The sequence below is a fragment of the Poecilia formosa genome, unplaced genomic scaffold (genome assembly GCF_000485575.1).
Source record: "Poecilia formosa unplaced genomic scaffold, Poecilia_formosa-5.1.2 Scaffold39, whole genome shotgun sequence".
In the NCBI taxonomy this organism is placed as follows: Eukaryota; Metazoa; Chordata; class Actinopteri; order Cyprinodontiformes; family Poeciliidae; genus Poecilia; species Poecilia formosa.
Genome location: NW_006799978.1, coordinates 1,413,011 through 1,435,040, shown reverse-complemented (window position 1 = coordinate 1,435,040; position 22,030 = coordinate 1,413,011). Strand labels below are relative to the sequence as shown.

Sequence of the window (22,030 nt, the reverse complement as noted above, 5' to 3'; positions counted from 1 at the left end):
AAATTTCCTGTCAGTTCACAATCTTTTTTTAAGAAGGCAAACAATGAGATGAAAGTAATACCCTATAAAGCATTGAAGTCGAAGTCGGTCGTATAAAAATTAGTCTGCCAAAAAAATAAACTTTTACAAAATGGAAATTTTTCTAGGAATAAGTTACATTAAAGTTTCACCCTGGTCTAAAAAAGTAAAGCCACAGTGGATTTAACTGTATTACTTATAGCTTTGCAAAATTCTGCAAACATAAAACTATTCTTTTTTTGCAGGTTTTAAGTGCATTCCATGTATAATCACTTTGAAATTGCTGGGCACATTTTTCTTTTTATTTTAATAAAGAGAGAATTTCACTTTAAAAATGTTATGAGTTAGGAATAATCTGCATGTTACAGGCACTGTTCCAGCTTTGTGGGCTTTTTGTTAGTATAATGCATTAATACCAAGCATAAACACAGCACAAAAAGCAGAAAGCCCTACCTGAGATGGGATCTGTTGAAAAAACACGAAAGGTTAAAAAAATTAGAGGGTGACTTTTTTCACAACATTTAAGACACCGTAATAATATTTAAAATAGCCTAGACTAACAAGACTAGTGCAGTTGGTGAATTTTGCAGGAAAGTAAAAATGTTTTCTTTTTCATTGGTGGTAAATATATTATAAAACAGACATTCAAAACAAAGTAAAAATCANTAAATATATTATAAAACAGACATTCAAAACAAAGTAAAAATCAGATGTTTACTTCATGGCAGTTCGTTATCTGAAAATGCGCTCATCTCTTAGCTACAGAACAACAAATATTATTATTAACCAAAAAAATAAGATTTCTTGTCCTCTTTTCAGATACTACTGAAGAATTGCAGTTGGTGAATTTTGCAGAAAAGTGAAAATGTTCTTTGTCATAGGTGTAAATATATTATAAAAAGACATTTAACACAAAAGTAAAAATCAGATGTTTACTACGTGGCTCTTTGTTACCAGGAAACGTGCTCTCTTAGCAACAGAATAACAGCAAATAGTGTTATTGTTTAAAAAAAAACTTCAAAAAATTTCTTTTGAAGTTGGTGAATTTTGCAGAGGAGTTAACATGTTCTTTGTCATTGGTGTAAATATATAATAAAACAGAAATTCAAAATAAAAGTAAAAATCAGACGTTTACTTCGTGGCACTTCGTTGCCAGAAAACAAGCTCATCTCTTAACATCAAATTAATAAGTAATGGTATTGTTTCTAAAACAAATAAGCTCTTTTTAAATACCGCCTATCTGCTGAGACAAGAAATTTACAGCTGGTAACTATTGCAAAAGTAAAAATCAGATGTTTACTTCGTGGCAGTTCGTTGCCAGAAAACAAGCTCATCTCTTAACATCAAATTAATAAGTAATGGTATTGTTTCTAAAACAAATAAGCTCTTTTTAAATACCGCCTATCTGCTGAGACAAGAAATTTACAGCTGGTAAGTATTGCAAAAGTAAAAATCAGATGTTTACTTCGTAGCAGTTTGTTACCAGAAAACGCACTCATCTCTTAGCCTATCATTAGTAAGCTCTTATGTCCAACAGTTTTCCTAACCTGATTTATAACTATAATATTTTCCCTTGATATTCCATTCCATAAATGCAAAACTGAAAGAGAAAATGCATGTAAGCCACATGCATTTTCCCTCATCTGAGCCACTTTAGCATCCTAACAGCATTGTCCTCGCAACTTAAACTGTAGATGTAAGATTAATGTTTACACACCTGCACACGTTTAAAGTTTACCAGTCTTTCTTTTGCTTGGCCCCCGGGTGAAGACTGAATTACTGGCAGTGTTGGATGATGATGCAATAGTCAGCAACGGTCAGCTTCATGGAATTACAGTAAGCTGCTTTGTCAAAATTTAGAGAGACTCTATTGGACTCCAGGATACCAGCTCCCTCGTGGGATTAGTGTGCAATTTACTAGATCAGAACGTAGTCAAAAACTTTGAAAATAACCATGTTCTAAACTGGGAACGCCTGTGGGATTACACAGTAAACGTTTCATTTACTCACAGGAATATGACTAATCAATGTTGGCAGTGGATGTTCAGAAATATTTCCAACAAGCAATTATACTAAATTTGTCTGCAAGGCATTTTAGAATGTGTTTGTGGGTGCCAGGTGCATGTGAAATCCATTCTTGTCTATGAAAAGAACAGCAATGATCGACTGGAAGCTTGAGAGCCAAAAATAAATCTGGATTAAGCCACTGCATAGTCCATCAGGGGTTCAGCTGGATATGGTTTGGTTTGCACACAGATCTGAACAGTGTTCAGCTGATGCTGTGCATCATGCTGAATCACATGCTCTTAGTGTTTAGAGGTAATCCACACAGCAGCAGAGGCTGCAAAGTCAGGCTTAAAGTGCCAACATCAAAACAACTGCATATGTTGTAAAAGCACATGAAGTACTCTCAGTCTGAGGATACAGATTAACTCAATCACTTTATGAAACTCCACAAACAGAAAACCAACATGCTGAGAGCTCTAGAAACACAAAACAAAACCATTCATTAAATGAATAAATTGAAGAAATGCAACGCTTTTAGTGATAGTGTCCTAGTGAAGTATTAATTACATTTATTCTTTACATTGTTGCTTTTAAAGGTGGAGAAGGAGGGAGTGTGTGTGGAGTGTGTGTGGAGAGGGGGTGGTGTGGGGAGTCCGATCACTGAATGGTTGTAAACAGCATAATGGTGTAGCATTATGATGACATGCTGAAGGAGTGTTTGAAAGAGTATGAGCTTCTTAAAGAGACAGAGGCCCGATTTCAAGGTGTCAAATTACAAAGTCAAATTTCTTTTAAGTTATGTTTGAAAAAACAGCATTTTCACAGCAATGGAAGGAAACATAGTTACTTGATGTTGCTATAGAAATGCATAATACCCCAGCCAATTAAACATAGGTACTTTTCATCTAAATTATTAAATCCTTCTTTAAAACTCATTAATAAAGAAGAAGCTGTCATTTGTCTAATTTAAATGCCCTTTTATTATGATTTGATTAAAGCATATTTTGCTCAAATCTACCTTTAAAGTAACTATAGTTACTTTAAAGATATGTATGTATAGAGTTCATACACATTTTCCTGTTATACATACATTTTACAGTGAAGTTCAGGGATCTTCAGTGGGTCTCTAAAGGCTTCTGGCTGCATCTCTTTCCAAGATTTCCCAAAACACCTTGAAGGCATTTTGTGTTTTTTTTTTTTTTTTTTATGTGTGGGATTGTCAAATTGACATGTGTCAATATGACAGTGCGATGTGTGTGTGGGTGTTCAGGTGGACTGACATGTGCCTTTAACAAAGAGACTTCTTTTGTCCGTCTAACATAAAAGAGAAGCCGTAGGGTGCTGCACGATTTTCATGTCTTTGTGATGTTTTCTATCACGAAAGAAACTCAGGAGCTTTTTCACTGTTACTACTAGTTTTACGATTACCTGTTAGAACAAAGCGCTTGACAAAACCATTTTGTGACTCCAAACTTGTATAATTTAAGAATAATTGGAGCTGGTTTCATTGAAGAATTTCCTGCAAAACTTACCTGTGGCCTTTTTAAAATCAGTGGTTTGAAATGGGAATATTGTGAATAAGCATATCCTTTCCTTCAGATGTAATGCCAAGACTTTTCTTTGACAATGTCATGACTACTTTAGTCTCTAAGAACTGTGCCTATATGCACGATTTGGATAGGGGGGTGTTTTTATAACTCTTATTTCTATATGCAGATTAATAATTTGATTTTGTGTTGTTTGGTGCAGCAGCTAAGTGAGCTCCTTCAGGTTGCAGTCAGAGCAGTTGTGGGACAGAATGTAAACCACAGACGGAGAACCAAGACGGCAATAAATTACTTGCCGTCTCACTGGCATGACGTTGGTGTGATTAGTTTGCAGCCTTGTCATCAGGCAATTCTGGCTTGTTTTGCTTCAAATCCTAAAATGATCAACAGTTCAACAGCAGAAGATGATGGATAAACTGCCACTGCTCCCACCAGACTCTTTCATTGATGATGACAATCAACCAGCAGATTCTCCCTACAGAAGCTCTGGGTTTGCTTTTCTAAGAATGGGAATTCTCAAACTCCCATCATGCATCTAAAGGAGCTCAATGAACACCAGGAAACCTCAAAGTTCAGTTCTTCAATTCAGTTTTGTTTGAACTAGGCCAGAAAATACACATTATCTTAAAGAAGGCTTCAGACCTGCCTATAACCAGAAAAATAGCCTTGTTCATGATTTTAGTATCGTCAGTAACTCCAACCTGTTATCAGTTTGTGTACATTTGCAAGTCTGTGCTAATCTTCATTGCCTCCAGTAGACTTGGAATGTGTAAATGGTATATCATCATCCTGCCACAATCCTGTGGGCAGTAATCTGCTCCCATATGTTTAAGTGTCCTAATTATGCAAATGAGCCACCCATTAGAGGTGCAGCAAGATTTAGAGGGCCACTGATAGAAGGATCCACCACAGCTTGGTCCCATGTCTCATGATAACTCAAAGCATGTTCATTTGATGTTGCATTGTTAGGTGCTACATATTAGATAAATTATAATGTTATAATGCATTTCTTCCATCCATCATCCCATGCAGGAAGCTGGTAAAAAATGATGTCCAAAACACAAGAGATGAAAAACTGAGGTGTTTGAATTTTGCAGTCATTATTGTCATTACTGAAAAACCCCAGACAAAGCCTTTCCCAGAATAATGAACATCTCTTGACAGCAGACTCTTTCATCCTTCAGTTGACATTTGAATTAAAAATACACAGAGCAAGATCTGATATAAATCACTCAGGGAACAGACAAGTATGTGCAAAGAGCAGACAGAGACCACCCATGGTCAGGACACCGAACTCTACTGCATGTCTTCAGGCAATATCAAAAAGATGAAACAAAACCTAGTTGTATTGAACCCACAAAAACAAGAAGAGAAAAAGTTGTTTGCCAGGAATAAAAAAAAATAAAAAATAAAAAAAAAACACTTCAAAGCTTCTTTTGACCCTGCAAAGCCTCAACTCACTTTGCAAATCCTCCTAAAGATACTTACAGTACTTTCAGTTTACAAGTATTTTTACCCTCATATTGTCAAAAAGCAGAAACATATCACAAAAAAATGACAGAAAGAAGCGTTCAGCAGAGAAGCTGTTAGACTCGTACCAGCAGTTTGAGTACTGGTTTTTATGGGCGACACACATCACTGACAAACAGAACCAGCAGCTCATGGTGCCAAAGATGACTGGCAACACCTGGGGGCCTCTTACTTAATTTAAGGGTCGTCAACATTCAACATAACATTAGTGGCTTTGCTGGATTCCCTTTATCTACTATGCCACTGTTGATTTAACTGTGCACTGTAATATCACACTCATCTTTGTGATTTCTGAAAAAAAAAAAGTTTAAGGTAAATGGGGACTCAATCTGAACTTCATCACAAGTTTTCTTACTTCTTTGATGTGGAGGAAAGTAAGACATATGTCAGTCTGGGGCTGTGCACACAGATTAACACACTCACTCACACACAGTTATGAAAGAAGGTCCTTCCTCCAGGGCTGAAGCCCTTAGGTATCCCCTTTCATCTTCTCTCTTTGTCTCTGTCACTCCCACCAATTTCTAAACAGTCACCAAGAACACAATCTGACATATTGGATTATAGTCAGCCGTACAACACAAAGGCAAACCATTATATATACAACTCGAAAGCAGAGAAGCTTCTAAAGTGATGAAATTAACCAAATTGTAAATGATATTTGAGATTATCCAGTAATGTTAGCATTATTTAGGATTGTTAATTATCTAAGTTGCAATCTAATTATTCTAATTTTTTGTTCTGTTCAAAAGAGAAGGTAGCATCTCTTAAACTACTGCAGAATTGGTTGCAAAAATGAAAAAAAAGAAAGAGATCACACCCCACCATTTATAGGTCCCTGCTATGGCTACCTGTGTATTTTAGAATCAATCAGCTTTTAAATGATTTTCAAAGGCATTGACAATTAAAGTTCAACATATTCTTTATATTACATATCCAAACTCCTCCGGTCTTTAAAAGACATCCTGATGACACCTGAAAAATAAGACTGGATAGTGAAGTATTATTTTTGGTTGTTGCCTGTAGAAAATTATTTCTGAAGCTATGAAGGCAAAAAAAGAAAAAAAAAAACTTCCTGAGGTTTTTAAAAGCAAACTTGAGTCTTAAATCTCCAGTTTGGCTTTTACCTGATTTTAATAAATTATGTAATAATTAAACCTATCCCAAGTTAATTACAGTTGTAGTTTTATTATCCTTTAAGGATGGAATCAATTTTATTTATTTATTCAGTGAGTTTTATTGGTCAATTAATAAAAACCATCATCTGTTTAACTTGAATGTCAATTTGTTTAATTTCTTTTTATTTATTTTTTAATTACTCTTGACTATTTGTGAGTGTATTCTCTTATGAGTGTATTAGAATCTATGCTCTTTAGTATTTGTATATCTATGCCGGTATCTCATCAACACGGCTGCATTTCTTCTGTCCAGCAGCCCAGATGATCTTTATTGTCCCACGGAGATAAACCTGCATCACGCCTGTTAGCTTACAGATTTATGTACAATTTATGTTCTTCTCCATTGTTAGCCTTTTTGAGCTCAACTGTTTTGTTTCTTTGATTGTTTTTATTCACCATTTCCTGTTCGTCTTATTTAAAGTACTTTGTCCACCTGAAATGTGTGTAAAAGTGATATAATGAAATCACCAGAACTACACAATAACCCACTAAAAAGTGAGAAGTCAAACCTTTTTCAGTCTGTTTAGATTGAAGGACCTCTGCGGCTCTGCTGTAATGTAAGAGTGAAGCTGAAATAACATTTCTGTTCTGTACAGCGACAGGTGGGCCTCTATGGATTAGACATATTTTTCTGTCACATCCTACATATCTTGATTTAACTGAGATCTGGGGGGATAGAAGGCCACATCAAGTTAAATTCATTGCCATGTTTCCTCAGATCCTTATCAAACCATTTCTTGCCAAGTGACAGGAGGCATTACCCTTCGGAAATAGATTGGCGCCATCAGGGAATAATGTTTCTATGACGGCGGCTTTCTTGTTTATAATAATGTTTATGTATGTGGTACATGTCAAACATTCACATCACAGCTTGGCTTTCTCCCAGAGCAAATTCTAGTGTCCATCTTTCCAACATAGGCATACATGGAGACTGACAGGAGGGCAGTTCTCTTTGTTCTATGATCGATTTCTCATGATCATATTGGTAGATATGAGTCGATCTGATTGATTCAATACAACCCGTTATAAAGGTACAGCAAAGTGTTAAAATGTTATTTGCATTTTTGAAGTTGTTGCAGTTATCATTTATGATGTCTCTTTGGTGTAAAATTTTTAATTTGGTGACAGAAAAGATCTTCATGTTGGCTTGGATTAACAGAGTGGTGCCACTCCTCAACTTTTTCTGTTCACTGATGTTTCACTGTGAGTTATTGTGATAACAATATTGGTCAAAACTAAGATTTTCTCTACTCTTTCATTTTATTATCTTAGTGGAAGCCAACTTTATTCTCTCTGAGTATCACAGTGACTAAAATTTATATCAGGTGTTGGAATCAAGGACAGGGCAATGCAATCAAAGCATGAAAGGACTGGACCTAAAATCCAAAAGTCTGTGATTTTGCACACTAATACTGGAATAATGATGGTGATTAAACATTGTGCAGCTGTGACTTTCTGTCACTTACCTGTAGTCCGCAAGAAAAAAAAAGCCTCATTTGGCAAAAACAAGACGCACTGACTTAGTGTGGAAACTAACCCGACAGTGAATGGTCTGTAAAGCATGTAAAGCAGGAAGTGAAGGATTTCTGCCCAAGCAGAAATAATTAACAAGAAGTATAAGTTTTTTAGATCTCTTCAAATCTGAAAAAAAAAACAGACACCAAAAAGGGAATATATTTTGTGCAATAAGTACCCAAGAACTCTAATTACTTCTAGCAGGTGTATTTTTTTAACCAAATTTTTGGATCAAAACACATTAAATTACTTGTATAGATAAGATTAAAGGTTTACTAGAAGTATAAACTGTTTTATTCCTTCAGCAACAGTAGGAATAAATGTGGCATTTCTGTATTGAAGAACAAAAAATTAGACTAGGTTATTCTTATATATATCAAGGTTAAGCTGTAAAATCTCATATCAGCTGATCCTTATCAGAAACCCTAACATCAAAATTCAAAGGTTTCCTTCATCTTTAAACCGCTTGCTGTGTGTAATATCCCTTCCACGTTTTACCCAGGGCCACTCATGACTTTTTAATTAAGTTATGACTACTCAGCGAACATACACTGCCTTACTCTGCACTGAAGTTTAAAACAATTTTAAAAATTGAAAATAATAACAGGTTCTTACGTTAAGGTCCTCCAGGTTCAGGGAGTTTAGATACTGATTGTTCCTTTTCCATAAAATAGGCGGTCTCCGCTCTCCTGTGATGGCGCAGGTCATCACGGCGCTCTGCCCAACGGTAACTGTTGTGACGCTGACTTTCTGCTCATCTGGGAGGTTCAGCAGGTAAACATCTGTTTAGGAGGAAAAAAAGAAAGGTAAGAAATGATGTCCAGGCAGAGGAAGGTAGAGTAATGTAGTTGGTGGTCGTCTTCAAAGTGCTGGTGTGAGGACGCTTCAGTTGGACAGCAAAGAATCTTATTTTTGAAACGCAGCATGTTTCAAAACAACTGAATTATGAGGAGCGTTAGCATTAGCGTTAACCCAAAAGGTTACATCACCAGTTTGTTAGTATTTTGGATAGTTAATGTAAAAATGAATATTTTTTTTGATACCAACTGATATGAAATGCTTATATCCTAATATGTCTTTAGCCATATCACCGAGCTCTAATGAAGCTTGAGTAAAATCACAAAGTCTTGCTTTAAGATGGACTGTAGGTTTGTTCGATAGAGGGGGGACAGAGTAACAGGAAATGTTCTTCAGAGGCCATACTTCAGAATAATATTATTCTAGAAAAAGGGGAAGTAAAACAACTGAAGATACTGAAGCAAAGGTAATTAGTTATAATCCACCTCTTAATACAAGCAACAGAAAATAGTAAATTAATTGGGCTAAAAGACAATAAATGTGAGATCTCTCATTTTGTTGAACAGAAACTGGTCAGATAAAACAAAATACTCATTTTTAATGTGTTTTTTGCTGTCAAATATTTACTGAAAGTCAATAAGTTTACAGCTCCACTTTTTTGATACCTTGGCTTTGAAAACAAACCCGACTCATTCAGGAAGCAGCTGCTCTTCTTTTCTGCTGACTGCAGACATCTCATCTTACTCGTGCTGCTTTGTAACTTGAAGCTGGCTTATTTTTAAACATGCTTACTGTCCTGCAAGATTAACACAAGTCAGACTTTTTGTTGTTTCTTAGTTGAGAAAACGGACTAAGAGAAGAATCTGTACCTCTGTTCAACCGTTCAACAGACCAGAATTACTACATTCCTCTTCTCTGCATTCATGATTTAATTATAAAAGACCCGGTGGTCAGAAGGTAGGACAGCTTTGCTACCTGGTGCTTTGGAAGAGACCGTAAGGGCAGTGTACACTCATTCATTCTTTGGTATTATGTAATGTGGTCCGTGAGATGATGATTTTTAATCTTTCTCTTGGGTAATGAACAATGGAGCAAAAGGAAACAGAGACTCAATTTGTTCTGCTCCTCAGGGCATGAAATACAAAATCTAATGAAAGAGAAGGTCCAACAGACAGTGCTCACTTGCCACAGCCTGGAGAATAACGATGCAAGCACCTTTAATTAAAGTGAGACTGCTGTCGCTCGGAGACCAATGGCTTCTCAGATGTCTTTAAACTTGCCTTTGGTCTGCTGTATCTGTGTTTTTTTGCATCTAAACTGAGAACTGGGAAAACGTGTTAGATGTCCGCCAGTCAGACAGGAGACATCAGACGACTTGTTCCAAGGAGAAACTGCAATCATTACGCCATTTCCGACTGACTCATAATTTGTTGGGTTGTATAAAAACCTAATTAAAATACTTGCCTTCAAATTTAATTTGACATATTAAATGAATTAAAAGTAGTCAACTAGTTACAGTGGAACAAACAAACAGAAATCATCCCTGTTCCATCATTCTGCAGTCCAAACACATGCAGCACAGTTCCTGTCCTGCTCCAAAATGACCACCATTTCAGACAACCCCTCCAACGGCTGACAGAGACTGGTCATGATGAGCACCAAGGGTTGGTGCATTGGCAAGAACTTACATCAGACTGCATCAAATATTACAGGAGTTATTGCACAGTCCACAGCATATACAGTATAATTCAGAATCAAGCATTCCTAAAGAAAAAATAACTTCAGAATTGATGGTGGCATTGGATTTTTGGATTTTGGCAATTAAAGTGATACCACAAGTTTAGAAAAAGTCAGGAAAATTTTACATTTACTTATTAAAACATGTATGTTGATAAAAGCATTTATGTTCTTAACCCAAAAATCCTTAATGCCACTGAAGGGGTTGAGGAGACACCGGTTCTTATATATGTTTAAAGAAGTTGAGCTACAAAAGAGAATGGCACTTTTTAAGCAAAGATGCAGCAAATTTTCCTTTATTTAATGAAAATTGATTTTTGAGTGGTTAACAATTTCTGATTAGCACCATGAAAAACAGAGACTACTTTCAGCACAACTCCAAAGAGGATCAAAGGTTTTACAGTCCTCTCACAGTCAATGTTTGGAAAATTGTAGGAATATATTAAATTAATACAATTTGTATCTGCAATTACTAAAATGTCTATAATTTGTTACACCAAATTATTCCTATCTGTTTCGCCCACTGGGAAATCCCAGACTCCACACAGCAGGAACTTCAGGTGTTAGCTTCTTTAGCTCACTCTCAATAAACTGCCTGCATTCACACCAACGTTTAGAGATCATTATTATAGGTAATATTATGACCTCACTACATCAGGCTGTGTGTGCAATTGGCTGTCATTAGCATGTCAAAATATCAGCACATCTGTTCTTCATAAATTCATTGGGATGTGCTAATGTCTTTCATTTAGTTCCAAAACACGTATCGGTTGACAAAGATTTACTAAAGATTTATTTACCAATTTGAATATATTCCACTACTTTAGCCAATTTAAGAATCTGGTTGCCTGTTTACAATTTCTCCTCCTTTGTAGATAGCTTGCATTTTCTCAAATAATTAGTAAAAATGCATTTCTGGTGCTCTGTTTTTGTTCCATATTACACTTTATTAAGTTGGAAGTTAAAATCTACTTCTTGTGTTTGTAACATTGTTTGCAACACATAGGAATTCTGAAATCTGAAGAACTGTAAAAATGACCAAAAAAAATCAAACAGAAAAAAATATTCCTTAAAGATTGTTTCCTCCTTGTTTAACCACTGATAGTGTTACCATTTCATTTCACATTGATAGTTTGAGAGAGTATCCAATATAAGGAAGAGATTTCACACAGATAAAAAAAATGATTAAAAGCATACAAACTACCTTGGCATGAAATATTTAATCTTAGCAACAGTAGAAAAAATAAAGATAAAAGATTAAAGCCAGTTAAGAATTGAAAAAATGGATCTTATATTAGTCACACATTAATAATTGTCCTTCTCCTAACACTGATAACTGAGCACATCCACACCCAATGTAGCCATTTGGAGCTCTTTTATGTGCTAAGGTTGTAGTGGGTGGATATGCTGACAAAAATCTCCTTCAATAATGTCCTCCCTAACCATTCAATTACAGCCTCCTTGTATCTTAATGCTTCTGGAATACGCTGCAAGCAACAAACTCGATTTGCCGCTGATCCCTGAGGGGATAGAAATGTGTGAAGTTATAGTGAGAATTTAAAGAAAGTAGGAAGACTGTCAACCAGGCAGGCTCCATCACAGCTTTAGCAGCTCGGTGGAGGAAGTAGTGGAGAAAAAAATAAAATAAAAATGAGGAATAGTATCCGACCTGAATTAGAAACTCTTCAGGGAGATGGGAGTCTGAGCTGCTGGAGCTGGTTCGGCCCAGCTCCACCTCTGTGAGAGATTTATCAGAGGAAGAAGTGGCTTTGCCTTCTTATTTCGGGCTGATTTGAAGCCGGAGGGACTGAGCCCTCTGGGAGGGATCAACCTCCACCATCCAACCTTTAATTAGTGATTAACGGGAAAGTCCAGACTTTTGATTTACTCTGCAGTTCTCCCAGGATGGGATGCTGGTCAGTGACACGGTGAGAGGTAAATCACCAATTGTTCTAGTGGCAACAAGCTTGTCAGAGAAAAACAGCTTGGGACCAGAGGATGGTGCAAAGGGCCAGCAGCATGAAGACAAATTACACCAAGGTTGCTTAACCAACCCTCTCACTCCATCCTCCATCATGCTCCGTTGAACTCCTTCTCAAATGCTGCTCACTCACTCACTCAGTTCCTCTTCACCAACTTTCAGTCCTAACACACTTCTCTTCGTCTCCATGACATTCATTTTTACTAAGCTCACACAGATATGTCACTTCTTTATCTGATGGTTTGAACCGTTGGAAGCAGATATTTAGATGCAGGCCATACAGAGACTTTTTTATCCCTTAACATCTGATATTAAATCAGACTGAGCTTTATTTCCATTTCAGGTCTTTTTGGAATTCTAAGATTATTTCTTTTTTGTTGAATGTCAAACTTATGAAAGTTTTGTTTTTACTTCAACTTCACATTTTATTTTGTAGAATTGTATTTTTAACTTCAATACTTAGGACAGATGTTTTCTTTTACAACAGAGTACTAGAGCCACTCTAATAAAAAATAAGTAAAAAAAGTACAATTACAAGAATAAGAGCCTACATTCATAATAGGCCTACTACAAAACTAAACATGTATGGGAATAAAGTCATACCAAGAATTAAGTCATATTATGACTTTCTTCTTGTAAAGCAGAAATCTTGCATACAGAAACCGTATTGTAAATACTCCAATACTGGAATATTTTCTAAATGTTATCTCCAGTTTTTTCCCCCCATTTGTCATTAGTTGCATAAATTATTTGAAAAGATTCCTGAACCGTAAATGAACTTAAACCATTTAAAAAGAAGCGCAAATGACGACAATTCATGCTTTTGCATTTTATTTTAAAATGTGCAGAAATTTGGAAACAAGGAAATTCACAGCAAAAACACATGAAAGCTCAATGTGGCCATAATAATTATTAGTATTCAGAGGTGAAATGAGTCAACACAAATTATAGAAACAATTACTTCATCACAGGCTTCAAAAACAGCCTCAACACGGTCTTTCTTGTACATGAAAGTTGTAGTAAACACATCATGTATAATATTCAATATGCAGTCACACCATGTTTCAGACTTTAAGCATTCATTTTTCCCCACACATCCTGAAAACCGAAACAAAACAAAGCAACAAAAATCTTAATTGGGATAAAGTCAGCTGCAGGATAAAAATAATAAATGTGCATAAATATATTGTTTAAAATGTTTTGTTTTGTTTAAATTTTTAATCTAGCCTTTGATTTTTAAAGATAAGTCAATTCATACGTAGTATTTCAAACCGGACACCAAGCAGGACTCAGAGATGCAGAATTTTCACCATATTTGTTGTAATGAAGCTTCTGCAGATTTACCTGATATTCTGAATCACCGTTTCAGTTTCAGTCGAGGAGAATGTGACACAGCTGTCTCTGTCCTGCTGCTGCCACTGAAAGAACAGACATCTGACTGTACTTTCAATATATTGCATCAGGAAGGACAGATACTTTTCTTCAGTTCAATCTGTATAAAAGTTCAGTTTTAGTTTCTGGCGCAGATGTTCGAGAAAGGAAAGGGAGCCTGGGTTTAAAGGCTGGCAATGACCTCTACATATTGAGTTATTTAAATAAAAATTAGATTTTTTTTCCATTTCACATCCATCCTACTTTCAGCAAGTTTTCACTTTAATTGTTTGGTTTTATTTCATATTCAGTTTGATCTTGTAAAATAATCTATAATTTTCTGTTTTAATTCTATCATATTTTATATCTCATCATTTAGTTTCCCCTATAGTTAGAGTGTTTTCTGTAAAATTGTGACATTTTCATGACGTTTATATTAGTCTCTTGGGGTTTTCTCATGATATTATGACTGTCTATTAAAGTTAATGACAATAACTTTATTTACTCGGTTCATCATTCTGTGAAGTGATTGAGCTACATTATGTTTTCTTTGGTTCTAAATTCTATAAATCACATTACGTATGTCGGGCTACATTGCATGAAAACATGCCTTATGAATAAACTTTTAAAACTTTACAGGAAACAGTTTGATCTTAAAACCAAATTGGTTAAAAGAAGAAAAGAATAAAATATTCCAAGATGATTTAATATTCTGTTTCGACTCTGACACAGGATTTCTAATCAAACTCTCATGCTTTGACCTTAAATCATTTTGATCATGAGCGCTCTTTCTGCATGTTATGTTTGTATTTCATCATAAAAAAAATAATGAAAAAGTCTACAATCTGGACCCTGTTTATCTCAGCTCCACATCCTTTAACTTCAACCTAACAAGCAGATCTCTGTTTGCTTTGATGGCTTAACTTCAATTCTGCATCGTCCGAGGCAATCATCCGCCACACTGCACAGGTGAATTCATCAGTATGAATCACTTCATGCTGATAAAGAACTAAAACATCAGATTCTGCACCTTTGATGTGGAATCTGAACGTTTCCACTTAAATTTAATTATTTTATCACTTTCAACAGAGACGATCACCGACACGACGAGCGGTCTAGAGGATTAATCGGCTTCCTGTGCTAGAGTTCCTGTTAACAGTTTTTTTTTTTTTTTTCCAGGAAGGAACAACAGTGTTTTGGCAGAGAAAAACATGTTATTTGAGGGGATAATCATCTCCGTTCTCCTGAGAACATTGTCATTGGAGTGTCAGGTATTTATTTTAGCATTTCAATTCAGAAAGGAAAGCTTAATATTTATTACACGTAATGATCTATTTCAAGTATTTTTTTTTGTTAATTTTGATGAATATGGCTTTCAGCAAATGAAAACCCAATTTGTCATATTATTAGAAAATTAAATTCAACCAATAAAACGATTTTGATGAAGAAATGTGAGCGTGTACCAAGAAAAATAAAGTTCATTATCTCTAAAGTTGTAGTTGCTGTCTGTACTTTGCGAGTTTCCCACAAACTGTTAAATGCTCATTGCTTCCCATCCTCTCAAGGCTTCCATTATTCCTGATGCTTGAGCACCTTTTGTTTTCATTCCACTCACCTTTCTATTTCTGAGAAACTGAATTTTCTATAAAAAATGAACATTGATCAGAGACAAAAGATCCAACTTTGCAAAGCTATTAAATGCAGCTGCTGAAGCAACCTGAGCATCCACAACTCTCATCAGTCATAGGCTGATCATCTTTATTGCGCTGCATGCATGGCTGAAGCAATGCACAGAAAGGAAGCTGACTGACTGCAAATACTGCACAGTGAGTATACATCTCACAAGGTAGATTTTTTTTATTCTGCAAAGCATTTTTAGGCTTCATTCCAGTCCATCCAAACTTCATTTATAAGCAGTGAAAACAACCTGAACAGGACCAAATTGCTATACAGTTAAATAAGTTAAAAAGCAAAAATCAAAAGCATTAAAAGTCAAAAAAATACAAGCAATCAGCCAAAAAAGCAGCACGAAAATCATCTAAAAATATAAAAATGACCTAAAACCAACATCTCATGTTAGAGCAAACAAATGGGTTTTAAGAATTTTAAAAACAGACAGAAGAGATGCCTGTCTAATTTCCAGGAAATCTTTTCACAATTTGGTAGCTGCTACAGCAAAAGCATGATTTCTTGTAAGTTGCAATCAGCTGATCAGCTGACCTGAGAGCTGGTGGGTGTATCAGCCAGACAGAATGGGGGAAGGCCCTGGAGAGCTCTAAAAGCCAATAAAAGAATCTTAAATCTTAGTGAAAGGAAGATAAAATGGGAAAATGTGCTCAAACTTCAAACTTCTGAGTGCCAGTTAAATGACTAGCTGCAGCATTTTGTCACCTCTGGTGACACGTGATGGACGGAGCACTGACCCCTGCATTACAGTAATCCAACTGAGTGATAACCAATGCATGCATTACTGTCTCAAAGTTGTGATAGGAAAGAATTGGCTTCACTTCATCCAGCCGCCTCATTTAGAAAACAACTATTTTTAACATGATTGTTAAAAATAGCAATCATGTTAAAATATGAGATCCAGGCTCTACTTTGACCTCCAGATTTGTGACCACTGGCTTAATATGCTGGACCCAGCCAACTACAAACATGTTGGGGTCTCAGTGGGTTTACCAAAAACCATCACTTTGTCATTTTTGTCAATTACATTTTTTTTTTTAATCCGGCTAGTAAAATAACAGCCTGTAAATAACATTACAATTTATTAACATGCACCTGTACCCTGCTTCCATTAACCTTTGAAATTTTAAGATCGCTGCAATACTTTTACAAATGGTCTTAGTGAATGCATTAACTCTGGCTGATAAGCCTCGAGTCTATTTCCAAAGCAGCTGTAAGGAGAAATCCTGAGAGACCTCCAGCATCAGTATGCAGCAGAGCTTCACAGGATGCCTAATTGGACTTATTTTATCTCAGCTACCATGTGGAAAACTTATAAAAAAAGTGTAGCTTTCTGCAATAACTGATCACAGATCACTTAGTCTAGGCTGTGTTGAATGGCTTTGTCACATTTCTGCAATATAACATCAATTTAGACGAAAGTAAATTGTGTGGTTCTTCATTCCTTGTTTAGTAATTAGTGACAAAGGTTTCTTTACAAAGAGACAAAATGAGACATCTGGTTATGTGTGATGTGTGACAAATACATTCATCACTTTGATTGAACAGATTTACTTCAGAAAAACAATAAATCTGTTATGCACATACAAGCAACAGCTGAACAGCAGCAATAATTCAAACAATTTTAAGCCAACAGCTTGAAATGGATGAAGAGGCATATGAAATGTCAAGCGTTGGGTAAGTAGAGCAGACTTGTTAACCCTGGATTGCTAAGCATTCCCCACAGACAAGAAAGCATGTCCACCTTTTTTATTAAGTGCATGTTAAAGCAGGGAATTCAGAACTCAACATTCAGATGCAAAATTCATCCATTTAAAAAGAATCAGTCATCTCACCTCAGTTTCAGCAAAAATGTGAACTCAGTTAGAAATATCTACTCACCATGTCTTCATTTCTTTATCATGAAACTGGGGCTTTTAATCAGAACTAATGGCGCGTGGCAAATGCAACCCTTAGCAGCTGCTCGCTGTTTGCCTTCTTTTTTCATGTTTGTTTCCACGTAATCCAATATTGCATAGTCAGCGGCATTAATCAAAACAGTAAAAATAGTGTCAAGATAATTAACTTTTTGGATTGTAAATAATTTATAGAGACAAGTTAATTAGTACTCTGAACATTTTCATGCTTTTTTCAAAATCTGTTTATCGAATCAGTGCTTTGATTTCCCAGCTTCAAATACCAGAACCATTCAAAAACCAGAAATACATTTTAAAATGATTATTATTTGGGAGTTCTTCTGGATGTTTTGAGCTGTTTAACGTGACCTTTTCCCGAGACTCACACACTTCACAGCTTCCTGCGACAATCTTCTTCTTTTGTTTGTGCAGATTTAAGGCTTCTGCTGACAAACACAGCAGAGAAGCCCCAGAAGACAATCACGCCACAGTCAGGGCGGATTTTTTCCCGCCTCTATGAAAGCTTATCTTTTTTTCCCACTGAACGCAAAACACAATGTGATGCTATAGTTATACTTCAGGCATGTCTGCCACTTAAATTCTCCATAAACGAGAATTGGCGCATGTAAATTCATGGTTCCCTTCCATTATTGAGTATTGCCACCAAACTGTTTGCATCAATCACCATCCAGCTGCGTTTCATCTCTCTTCTTGTCAAGATTTATGTTGTTTGTTGTGGTGTTCTAAAAAGGGAAGTCCTGATGCAGTTCCAAGTATCAAATCCCATGATTAGAGTCTTGGTCATGGGATTTTTACAGTGAGTAGTATCAGAATCTCTGACTCAACTCAAATCCCAGCATTACTGTCTGATTTTATGTTGGCTGCAAACAAAGTTTGTGTGCAAACTGTGATGAGACAGATTAGTAGAATTAGTGAAGGAGAAGGGAAGGTGCTTTGACTTTCAAAACAAACACTACATTTAAAAAGCAGGAGACCATTTTTTCTGCATGTTTTGTCTGTAAAATTAATTCCAAGTGCACAAAAGTAATTGTAGGAGCTGAATTATTTAAAAAATCATATCAAAACAGAGAGTATCATGTAAGCATTAGGAAAACCGCCATGTGGGAAAATAATAAGAAAAAGACAGGCTTCCTGCTGAATGTGTTGGCAGAATCTGGATATTGTTGAAAACATCATGGCTGGTTGAGTTTATGCAAGACTTTTCATTGTGAATCGCCCTGTGACTCTTCACGGGCAAATGGCTCATTTGAAATGATTCATCAGCATCTGTGACAAAAATACTGATTGGGGAATGTCTAGTTGCAATTATTTCATGACAAGAGACATGAAAACAAAGAGAACTGGCTTTGCATATGTTAATGTCTTGGAAGCAGTGGAACATATTATGTGGGTGATCATTGTACAAGGCCATAAAAGGATGGTTAAATATTTTTAGAAAAGTATGACAGTCTATGCTAAATACCATAATGTTCATATACACACACATATGTATACACACACACACACACACACACACATATATATATATATGTGTGTTCAATTTTAAATTGAAAAACATTTATTTTAAATTCATTTAAATAAATTATTTTATTTTGTGCTCTTGTTTTCTTTATGGACTGAATTTACTACAGTGTGATAGGTGATTACTTTGGGGTGTGATCACATACACTCCAAACCCTCCATCAGGTTAACAGATAATCTGGTGAAGGTTATTTGATAAAATAACCAAACAGGATTGAAAGCTACAGCAAAAGATGAAGATGATTTAGTCAATCTCCACGTTGTAACACACTGCTCATACTCCACACTTTCTACATATCTTGGGGCCATTTGGTCTTTTTACAACTATGACCTTTTATACTAAAAGCAAGAAGCAAATCATCTGTTTTTGTCAAAACCCCGAGGGGGTATTAAGAATTTTATCACTGCGTGACAAAAGACCAGGTAAGTTCAACAGTTTAAATGACAGAGTGTGTTTCAGTAATGCATATCTATAAATAAATACAAGTTAAAGTGAGGTAATAATGCCCAGCGGTAATGGAATGACCTTTTCTACTGTAAACACAATAAAGGAATAACTGAAGGAAAACATTTACATAAAATACTTATTTAAACATTTTAATAATTCATGTATATCATTTCTAACACTACAAAAGACCTGCAGGTATCTTTGCAGCAGACTTTGTGTAAACTCCCTTTATTTACTTTATAAAACCTTTTCAGAATCTCTCTAAACACATAAAATGGAACATGCTGGAAAATAAATTGATGAATTAAAAACCATTTTAACACCCCTCCTCGCTGCCTGTGGATGGAATATTCAGCAGGGGTTTTGACAAGTAAAAGCCTGTTGAATTTTTGCTCTGCCACGCAGGCTGGATAACAGCAAACTCGACTTAATGGAACCAGCGTTCCCAAGAGGCGGCTTGACTGATGTCTAATTATAATCTTCCAGGAAGTAACAAGTGTAAGTCAACCAATTTCAACACTTGGCAAACTTTCTGTATATGTAGGCATTACAGCAGACTCAGAATCAAACAAGATGAGAACTTCATGGAATTACAATGAAAGAATGAAATGAAGAGTAAAATTGCCATGAAGTATTACAGAAAAATGAAATAGGGAGTATCTATGTTGTAACTTTCTCTGAATTAAGATTCATGTCAAAATGATAAAACAGAGGAAAACACATTTGAGGAGAAAGTGAATTTTAGAAAACCCCTAAAACAAGCCAACCAAACTAAAGGATGTACAACATATTCACTCAGCTTAGATGTAAAGTTTGATTTAAACACAACCAATTTTGGTGATGCCTCTGAAATAAAATGTAAACTCTCACTGAAAGTGAAGTACACTTAGAGACCAAAGCACTTTTAAAACAGCTAACGTTCCTGAAAACCATAGTTCATAAAGACGCAAAAATAAACAAGTTGCATCTGCTGGGGTTTAAAATGAATACCTTGACACCCTGCAAAGGGTGAGATAAGTGCCACCACTGGGTTGAACAAACACTTCACTTCAGAGTATTAGAATTTCTTGTTTGATGTATTTAGCAAGGATTTCAGATTTTAAAAGGTTTTTCAGCTCATTTTCAGTTTAGTACTGTAACATTCCCACTCATCATCTAAATCCAATGTCCTTGCAAGGTACCCATCTCCAGCAGACTGGGGTTGAGAGGTGGGGTACACCCTGGACAGATCACTTCATTTCTTCTTGCTGGAGAGCAACTGTTTAACATTTTCAGATGCTTATCTGATAAGCCACTTCATTTTGAAAATTCATGCATAGAAAGGTTTCTAAACTCAGTTAACAAAATAGCAAATATCTCATAAATTGGAGCGGGTCAGGTCTAACCTGAAACATGGCAAATATAAGTCTACAAGCTTTTACCTAAGCACTGAAAAATGAAGATGAAGCATATCTCCATTCCAGGTACTGTGCAGTTTATGAACTCAGTGCTTTAGTCAAGGTTCCATTTTCCTGCATTACTGCAACCATGCTGTGTATAGAGCTTTGGCTGAGAAGTCAAGAAAAATGTTTTACAACAACCTTCAGTAAGTCTGGCTTGGTCTTTCTCTTTAAAAAGCCCTAAAAAACAAAGATGCTGGCACCTTGCAAGCAGTTGTTCTTAAAGCCTTCCTAAACACTTTTAAACTTGACCAAGTATAGTGGCTTTAAAAGACATTATGTCAGCATCTGTTGTAAGCAGGTGAAATTACATTTACTTAACAACCACTTCAAATAAGTTGCTTACCTGTATTCATGCTGGGATATTTGCTGGAGGCATGCATATGACCATTTCCTGTTTTGTGCCATTATGTTTTTGTTGGCTACTGATGAGAGAGCACTGTGTGAGCATGAAGGGCTTCAACTACAAATAACTTGTTTTAGCAAAGTGCTGATGGCAGAGAACACTACAGACAGGAACACATGTAAGCACACAAAAAATCTGTTTAAGAGCACTTGTGAAAATTTTCCCTCTGAGCCATTTAAACTCATGCTGTTCCATTACTAAGAGAAGTGTGGACTGAAAGGATGTAATTCTAGATATAGGCAAGTCTTGGAACTCATCTGGATATTGGATGCAACATTAATGCATGACAGGTACAGATTACAACATCTAAATAAAAGCATAACTATCTAACTTCTGCATAAATTATGCTTCATCTGCTGAAATAAAACCACAGGGCCATATGGGCCAATATGAACAGCAACAGCATACTTGAGATCATACTGGTGTATTGATGGGATACAATTGAACATATATTTTTTAAAATACATTGTGTAAAAAGATTTTTTTTTTTGTTGCATTAAGTCAGACTAAACCTTCCCCATTTACGATTGGTTTGGATCAGCTAACAAGCTAAATTATTTGGTTTATTAAGTAGGAATATGAAGAGAGATTTTAGAACGTTTATTACTTTAGATGCACCTTTTGGTTTGCTTTCTAGATACCTGAACAATTAAACAGTTAAATGGAGTGTAAACAACATGGGAACGCTTAGCGATAGAGTCATTTAGTAAAGAAACGGATTCAGAGTTCTTAAGATGAATGACGTTTTGTTGCAAAATTTCATCACATAATCTGCGTTGTATAATCTACTCAACATTCAAAATGCTATTGCCGCTGTTGTAGCAGCACAAGTGTGCACAACTTCCAGAAAGCAGAATTTCCACAGTTTGATTTTTATGGGCTTCAGTTCTGCCCTGCACCCTTCATTTCTGTCCGATGGGAGCAATGATTGTATA

At 35.9% G+C, this 22,030-nt stretch overlaps 1 protein-coding gene across 3 annotated transcripts in view; it reads right to left on the bottom strand.

Annotated features, from left to right (window-relative positions):
- The window catches only part of fstl5 (follistatin-like 5), a 192,272-nt gene that overhangs the window by 61,450 nt on the left and 108,792 nt on the right, over positions 1–22,030 (bottom strand). For 2 of the 3 annotated variants that reach the window (XM_016670941.1, XM_007551027.2), the window contains exons 7-8: positions 8,408–8,574; positions 472–483 (exon numbers count right to left, since the gene is read on the bottom strand). In XM_016670941.1, the coding sequence (XP_016526427.1) occupies positions 472–483; positions 8,408–8,574 (179 nt within the window). The remainder of the gene's footprint in view (positions 1–471; positions 484–8,407; positions 8,575–22,030) is intronic. The other variant, XM_007551028.2, reaches the window with a different exon arrangement.